The following is an 8860-nucleotide window of genomic DNA, read 5'->3' on the forward strand; positions in this document are numbered from 1 at the left end:
ATTTGCACAAGCTCATCGAAATTGGGACAATGGGAGATTCGCATCATGGATGTGCAGCCGACAAATCTGCGGCAACTGTGTGATGCCATCATGTCAATATGGACCAAAATCTCTGAGGAATGCTTCGAGCACCTTGTTGAATCTATGCCACGAAGAATTGAAGCAGTTCTGAAGGCAAAAGGGGGTCCAACCCGTTACTAGCGTGGTGTACCTAATAAAGTGGCCGGTGAGTGTATATCAATGGATACAGGTACATGTATTGTTACACTCCTAGTGCACGTGTGCAACACCTGCCTACACGCACCGACCTTGTTACCCAAGTTGTTTTAACAGCACTAAACATAGTTTCGCCTCATCTTCTCCTAATTACCTTTTCAGCTCAGCAGCAAGTCGATTTCTTGTTGCTACGGCGACAGGCCTTCCTGCGTGCAGCGCTGCGATCCAAACAGATGAAGGTAAGTTCTGGACTTTGAATGCGTTTCTGTTTTTACTGCGACCGGTTTATTGATGCGTGTGTTTGCAGGACATGGCAGGAGCAGCGCAGCACCTCAGACACGCTAAAGGACTGGACCCAATGGTCACGGCTGCCAAGTCTGGCCTACCTGTTGACATCACTAAGGTTATAAATATGCTTTGACTGGAAAGTTAGCACAAAAACACACTTATATGTTTATATTTTGTGGTATCGTAACACAAAATGTGACTACGTCTATATAAGATACTTTTTGTCTGCATATTCTTCTTCCATTTTTAATATTTTCTAGTGATGCCCTTTTGTTCTGCAAGAATATTTTTGTTCATTTCGACTCCCTTTTGTTTGTTTTTGCTTCATAAAATTAATTTATTTTTCTGACTCCATCCCACTGTGTAATTACCTGGGATATTATGCTTGTGCCTCTGTTAGTTTGTCTTGTTGTGTCGACAGGAAATTGCACGAGCAGCTATTCAGCTTCTTTTTTTTTAATTTGAGAAAAGCAGTGTTAGAATTTCCATTTAAATATGGCATTTTAAACATTGCAGGTTTTCTGTCTTTATGCATCATCCTGCTTAGTTTTCTGGCTGAGAGTTAAAAAAGTCTCCCTTTTTTATTGTTTTTGTTTTTAGATGTTTTAATATTCTGAACCTTTTTTTAATATACAGCTTAAAAACCATATTTTAGTACAAGATCTGTAAAAGTGAGTTCTAGCCTTTATTTTGTGTTGACTTGGATTGGCACCAAAATTAAATAAGTTAAGTTCATGCAGTGATTACCTCCTGAAATCTCCATTAAAATCTGTCCAGTGAAATAATTTACTATCTCACTGTTGGTGCTAAGAATATGTTTTGTGGTTCAGTTTTAGATTAATATCTGAAAATTTATTAAAATTGTCACCGTTTTGAATTAGATTTACTAAAAACCTAACAGTTATAGCTGTATATTCTGCAATTACATGTTGAAAGTTCTAATAAAATTTGAGTGGTTTCTAAGATATTTTGGAACCAGGCAGGCAGTAAAAACTGTTATTGTGTTTCTGCACCTTTTGGTGGTGGTCAGTAAATAAGTTTTTAGTTTGTATCAGTTATTTTTCAGATGAATATTTTTTTGTTTTAGTTGTTAATTTAGAAATGTTTTGCTCACAGGTTCTCACTTCTTTTTGTTCCATCAGATTCCGAGCGCTCCGGTGAGTGAGGAAGATTATTCCCTGGGTCGTTCCCGGACCTCTCCTGTCTCCCCTCGCTCCAGTGAAAAGTACCATGGGCTCATGGATCTTCTACGAAAACAGCACGAGGTTAAAACTCTGCTTTTTCCTCCACCTTATCATTTGTGCTCTTTAAATACTGACTTTAGTTTCAACTAACGTTTTGTTTTTAATGTTTTGTATCCAATATTTGTTCTTTATCTTCCACCTCTCCTGTTGAATATCTCGATGAAAACAGAAATGTTTGAGCCTCTTGCAGCAGTTCACATTAATGGGCAACGTAACAGAAGCTTTGAAGTAAGAATCATTTATTTTGGCCTTTCTAATGTAAATTTATAGCAAAATTGAAAACGTTCTTGTTTTTTAAAAATGTTTGTTAAATGCAAGAGAAGGTAAAATTTCAACACATTTTCTCCAACTTCAATGAATCACAAGTAAAACATATTTCAATAAATTAGGATGTTTTTAATGTTTCAGGAGTTATTATTAACAGTTGTGTAATATTTTTAGTTCCGTATTTCTAATCGATACACTTGTGTGTTTGTGGCAGCACAAACTGAAATGTTTGTCTTTCTCTATAGTGTAATTTTCATGTTACTTTATATTTTACAAGATTTTTCCACAGAATTTTTCCACATTTATTTTTCTATATGCATATATATTTGTATGTGTATGAAAAAACAAACAAAAAAATTATTTATATATATATATATATATATATATATATATAAATATAATTTATTTATTTATTTATTTTTAAATGTGTGTTTGGTTCAGCCATTGACACCACAGCATAACAGCAGTTTATGCAGAAATCTGACTTGTGGCATTTCTGACGTAAAACTAACTTGTGAATTTGTGATGTTTTGGTTTTTCTGTCCCTCCTCAGGTTTGAGAAGCTGGCTGAGGAGTGTATAAAATACATAGAAATACTGAAGAGTGCCTACGCTAAGGGCCACCCGGTCCCCAAATGCCACACAGAGGAGAGAACCCTGAACTCTGTCAAGTTAGTTGTACAGTCTTATATCTGTTAGTTTTTCTGTTTATCCTAAGCATCCTAAGGAAGAAAACGGAACTTTCTTGATTCTTGAAGATGTTTCACCTCGTTCAAAATTTGCTTTCTTTTCTCATTGCATGTTCAAAGTTCCAAGTTGCACAAAATTAGAAAAACTTATAATGATGATGTGGGTTACAAAAAAGAAAAACATTTTCTTTATTCCTCATGCTTTCTTTTGTCACCACTATCATCTAAACCAGTGGTGTCGGATCCTGGTGCCTGAATCCTGCATGTTTAAGTTGTTTCCCTACTCTGCATCACGAAAAATGATGGTGAACAATTCATTTCAGTCCATGTCGTCTTTTAAAGCAGGGGTTCTTAACCTTTTTGACCTCAGGGCCCAATTTGTTGAACATAAAGAGGCACGAGGCCCAGTCAGACATTACCAATGTATGGATCAAAATGATAATTATTCTAAATCTTGGTTTAATTTGTATTTGCATTATAACTAAATTAAATACACTTACATTTTAAAAGTAAAACTCCTGTCAAATAATCACAAGACGTGATTATGACAAACATTTTTTTGTATTGTAACCTGCCCATAAAAGTCAACAGACCACTCAGGCTTATTGATTGATTGATGATGCCTTTAATTGTACAGAGCACAATGAAATTACCTTTAAGAACACCCTTTCAAGAAGAGTTATCAACACAAAAAATATTTTTTAAACATAAACAATAATAAAAATAGACAATTCAATAAATAAATATGTGAACATAAAATAAATGCATTCAAAATGTTTAATGTAAAATTTTCAAATAAAAAAATGTAAAAATAAATTTGTTAAAGTGCAAATGAAAATAAAGCCTTTTTTAGACTTTTGCATGGTAGAACCAGAAGCTGCTTTTCATATTAGTGACAAACATGGGCATTTTTTTGACCGGTTGCCTTTATTTTTGCTTCTACTTTTCATTTAAAATAGGTTTCCACTCTCGGCAGGTTTCTAAGTTTCTTCTACGTATTAAAAAAGTTGTTAAAGGAGACCAATTATGGGTCCTAGAAATTTTTATGGTATGTCTGTGGGCTATCCAGACCATGTTCATTCAATATAATGCACAAAATAATTCTCAGATAATAAAATTTCCCATTTTCTAGTTCTGCCTGCTCTGACTTCCGTTCAGAAGAGCTGTTTATGTTAATGAGCTCTGTTGGTAATGCCCTCCAAAAATCTGTTGGCATTAACTCCGCCCTCCAAAGCCAGCGTTTACGTTAGCATGGCTAATAATAGCAGAAGCTCCGTTGTACAACCGTATGAGACCCAGAGGCAGAGTCGTGGTCCCAGCTTCTTTTTTTTCCTCCCTCCTCTGCTCTGCGCTCACTCTGCATGCTGTTACCAGAGCAGGGAGCAGCAGCGGTCAAAATACCTCAGAAACTCAAACAAATAGGCTTTAACAAGGCTTTAATAAGCTAAACAATAGAGGTACATGAGAAAATGTGTTCATAACTAACGAAAATAAATAAATAATTAAATTGTGTCTATGCTGGTCTCAAACCCTGGTCTCCCACTCTCTGGTCCAACACTCTACCCACTGACCTATTGGAGGCTTGTTATGAAATGAGCTGCACATTGCACAACAACAACCATGACGGCTTTATATACTGAGGAGGTGGGGCTTCACCCGGGGGATGCTAGGTAAGGGGCTGAACGCAGGTTCCGGTGGGTTGTCGTACGGCTTGTGACCTCACAAAATGACAGAAGTATAAAACTTGTCGTTAATATACATTTAAAATACATTTACTTACAGTAAATATGCCCCTGGATGCATTTTTTTGGTCATAGGACTGTTTTTTTAAGAAGTACATACCCAAAGTTGAGTAAAAAAACCTTTAAAAAGTGAATTTTGCATAAAAGATCCCCTTTAAACATCTGATTGGTGCACTACTGCTACTAGTGGTGAGGAAGTGTATTACACCTTATTTAAAGTCGATGCGGCCCACAAAACCGATGTTCTTTTGAGTCCCTCAAGGTGGCGGGTTAAGAATCTCTGTTTTAAGGTAATGATTGTGTTGCCTTAGTCTGACTGAATTACTTTTCCTTTTGGACAAAATAAAGAGACCTGACTCCAGACTTTGTTAGAACATTAACTTTAGTGAAAATAAAGAATTATTTTACATGTGAAAGTAGCCAGCAGTGGTAATTAGCTAAAAACATTATGAACTGCATTTCAGCAAAACAGAAAACAAACCTCCTTCCTCCTCTAAAGTAATTCTGGGAAGTGAAGTTACAAATAACAAATCAGCCTTTAGACTACACATGAACCGAGTGGTGTTAATCAAATCATAATAGTGATTGTTACATGTTTTACTCTTGTTGATATTGCTGTGAAAATAAATAGTGCAGCTGTTGTTTGGTGTCACTGACCCAACTCATTCATCCTCTGAGTTGTTCATCAACAAGATGAACATGTGAATGGTTTTGAATCTGACTGGGAGGAGGAGTCAAAGCTGCGTAGGTGTTTAATGATTTTTTTTGTTTTATTTTTATTTATTTTATTTTATTTTATTTTATTTTTTCAGTTATCCGCTCCTTTCTTGATAATGGGTGAAGCAGTTCCATTAACTTCCATCATTCCAAATTCAAGCTAAAATCTTGGTTCTGCCATGTATTTTTGGAGCCAGCTGAACATTAGGGATGTGGTGTCGTGCCATCAAAACCAAAGTTTTACTTACACACCCTCTCAACTCACTAGCAGGCTGTAGTGTCAACCACAGAGTAACATGACACTTTTTAATCCTCAAACAACTAGTTGAAACTAAACATGCTTTTATGAGTTAAAGAGAAATGTTTTGACTCTCTCAAGCTGATTTAAGAGTCCACACATACATCAACTGTTTAATTAAAAAAGGACTATTTTTAGACATAAAACGACCTCTTTACCTTACTAGAGTGGGAGATGAGTCAGAATGACTCACTCTGACTCACTCTGCGTTTGCTCTGGGATGAAATCAGACTAAGAGCTCTGTGACTCATACAGGAGTCCAGATTATTTGGCTCTTTAACAGGTTGTATTCTGTCACACAGGATCCACTCCAGCCTGACGCCTAATGACCTGCTGCTGTACATCATACGAGGCATCAACCTGCCAGCTCCGTCAGGTACACAACTTGTCAACATCTTTGGACTAAACCAGCAGTAATCTGGTTGTTTAAACACGTTCACACCTTCCTCCCATCCTACAGGTGTCTCACCTAACGATCTGGATGCCAGTGTAAAATTTGAGTTTCCTTTTCCCAGCTCGGTAAGCTGATTCCATGCTCAGCGACTGCAGAGGTTTTACTCGTGGTGAACTGTTTGTAGATGGGCTTTAATGACTGCATCGTTGTTTGTCTGTAGGAGGAGGCCCAGAGGGACAAAACCGGCACAGTAAAGAACACCAGCAGTCCAGAGTTTAAAGAGCAGTTCAAACTAAACATCAACCGTAATCACAGAGCCTTCAAACGGGTCGTTCAGTCCAAGGGCATCAAGTTTGAAATCGTCCACAAAGGGTAAAATGACTCGGCTGCTTACCTGTTTATCGGCACCGTGTCTTTCTGTTCATGTCTTTTGTGTTTTCTGCTGCGTGTGTCTGCAGGGGTCTGTTTAAGACTGATAAAGTGGTGGGCACTGCTCATCTGAAGCTGGAAGCTCTAGAAAATCACTGTGACGTCAGAGAGATCATAGACGTGAGTGCTAATTGAATGTTGCCATTTAACACACACACTCGAAGCATCTTTCTGACTCTGTGTGGGTGTGTGTGTGTGTGTGTGTGTGTGTGTGTGTGTGTGTGTGTAGGTGATGGATGGTCGTAAAGCTACAGGCGGGAAGCTGGAAGTGAGAGTGAAGATCAGAGAGCCTCTTTCAGGCGCCGATCTGCAGCCGGTGACAGAGAAGTGGCTGGTTCTGGAGCCGGTTTCAACTCCCCCTCCTCCAGATAAACAAAAGGAGCGGGTGAGTAATGATTCTCGAAGTCGGCATGATCTCATTAAGTCACGTGACTTCAACCTCCATTTTTTTGTGGGGGGGAAAACTCATTGTGAGACTCTGTTACAAACTGTGTCAAAAGTAGAGACTTCAAACTACACAGCAGTTTTTAAATTGTGTCGTTGGATCAAGAGAAGAAAACCAGAGTTACGATAAATGGCATATCTTACTTTTTTATCTGAAAACGAACGTTCTATTTTGAAGTGCATTGCAGCTGAAGGGGGAAGGAAACACGGTAATCTCGTGGAAAAAACACCACCGTTCATCGTCAGTCTTATCTTTCTCTTCAACCGAAAAAAACCCCCCCTCAGACCTCCTTTTTGACTGAGGCTCAAAGTTATGTGAGAAGAAGTAAAAAATCTACGGGAAGAAGAATATAAAAAGAGGCGAAATTTGAATGGAGATTGGTGGCAATGTTGAGCCGGTGAGAGCAGGACTTTATTAATTAGATCTGTGACTTTTAACATGTTGTGTAGTTTTGAGTGTTTACTCTTCATTTTAGCCAGCTTTAGTGTGTTTTAATTTAAAACAATGAGGCAATTCTTTTTAAACAAGGAGAAGCACGTAGGTCTGCAGAGGCAGAACGACAACACGTGTCTTATTTCTCTCCCCTCACTCTTGCAGTTAGAAAAAAGTTAATATTTTATCTCTGGGTGTTTTTTACGTGAGAAACATCTAAACATGCAGGAAAGGAGTCATTGAGGACCAGGGTTGAGAATCACTGCTTTAATACATGTTATCTGATTTATTATTTACAAATAAATAGCAAAGAATCAATGGCTTCCAGAGGCAATACTAAAAAACATAAAACTAAGTTAATATTATATTTTGAAAATGTCTCCTCAAGCTCAGAGAAGCTCTTGAGGTGTTGGTCAACATTTAAAGCAGTGATTTTTAGATGTTTCCCTGATTTGACACACCTGGTTTGAATGAATGAGTGATTAACAATCTTCTGAAGACCTGCTGAACAGCAGGGAAACCAGTAAAACATGCTGGATAGGAGTACTTGAGGACCAGGGTTGGGCAGCCCTGGATTAGGACATTTATAAACATAAAGCAGTCTTATTACTGAAATACATGAATGCACAAATGAATTATGTTTTTGCTTCAAACAACACAACTCTAAAGAGTACCGTAAGTACTTTGCTCATCTAATGCCTGCAGGGAGCAGACATCACTTTAGATGGATTGCCAGAATAGTGAAGCCTCTTTGTGTGATTTTTATTTGTTTGTTTGGAAAAAGGCTCCGTCTCCTCGATCTAAACCCAGACATGAAGTCAGTGGAAGAAGCAGTCATCCCAACAACTCTTCTTCACAATACAACCTCCACAGCTTCAGCCTCCTCAACTACGACAGAGAACGCTTCGAGAGGAAGGTATTTTTTATCCATGGCTTCCTCTTTTCTAATGGTTGTAACGATTTAAGGTTCAGTATAATCGTCTTTTTAGATCGCAGATTACAGGAAGAATCGGCAAGATCCCCCATCTGATCTGATCCAACAACACAAAGAGGTTACACACAGACTGCAGTGGCAGAAAGCACAGCTGGAACGAGCATCTCCTGCTCTGCTGTCAGGTAAACGGCTCAGAATTACTGAAGTTTATCTGAACTTGTCATGGACATGAATGTCTCTAGCTTTGAGTTATCTATCCATCCATCATCATCAATCCATCCATCCATCCATCCATTCATCATCATCATCAATCCATCCATCATCATCATCAATCAATCCATCCATCCATCCATCCATCCATCCATCATCATCAATCCATCCATCCATCCGTCATCATCAATCAATCAATCCATCCATCCATCCATCCATCCATCCATCTATCCATCCATCCATCATCAATCCATCCATCCATCCATCCATCCATCATCAGTCCATCCATCATCAGTCCATCCATCATCAGTCCATCCATCCATCATCAGTCCATCCATCCATCATCAGTCTATCCATCCATCCATCCATCCATCATCAGTCCATCCATCATCAGTCCATCCATCATCAGTCCATCCATCCATCATCAGTCCATCCATCCATCATCAGTCTATCCATCCATCCATCCATCCATCATCAGTCCATCCATCATCAGTCCATCCATCCATCATCAGTCTATCCATCCATCCATCCATCCATCATCAGTCCATCCATCATC

At 38.3% G+C, this 8860-nt stretch overlaps 1 protein-coding gene across 1 annotated transcript in view; it reads left to right on the forward strand.

Moving 5' to 3' along the window:
• Window positions 1-8860, forward strand: part of cc2d1a (coiled-coil and C2 domain containing 1A) — a 35063-nt gene that overhangs the window by 16962 nt on the left and 9241 nt on the right. The window contains exons 14-25 of the mRNA XM_014026859.1: window positions 379-455; window positions 524-619; window positions 1647-1769; window positions 1918-1976; window positions 2569-2685; window positions 5763-5836; window positions 5921-5979; window positions 6075-6226; window positions 6313-6403; window positions 6513-6668; window positions 7945-8076; window positions 8150-8276. Coding sequence (XP_013882313.1) covers window positions 379-455; window positions 524-619; window positions 1647-1769; window positions 1918-1976; window positions 2569-2685; window positions 5763-5836; window positions 5921-5979; window positions 6075-6226; window positions 6313-6403; window positions 6513-6668; window positions 7945-8076; window positions 8150-8276 — 1263 coding nt within the window. The remainder of the gene's footprint in view (window positions 1-378; window positions 456-523; window positions 620-1646; window positions 1770-1917; window positions 1977-2568; window positions 2686-5762; window positions 5837-5920; window positions 5980-6074; window positions 6227-6312; window positions 6404-6512; window positions 6669-7944; window positions 8077-8149; window positions 8277-8860) is intronic.

The sequence above is a fragment of the Austrofundulus limnaeus genome, unplaced genomic scaffold (assembly GCF_001266775.1).
Source record: "Austrofundulus limnaeus strain Quisiro unplaced genomic scaffold, Austrofundulus_limnaeus-1.0 Scaffold597, whole genome shotgun sequence".
NCBI classification, from domain to species: Eukaryota; Metazoa; Chordata; class Actinopteri; order Cyprinodontiformes; family Rivulidae; genus Austrofundulus; species Austrofundulus limnaeus.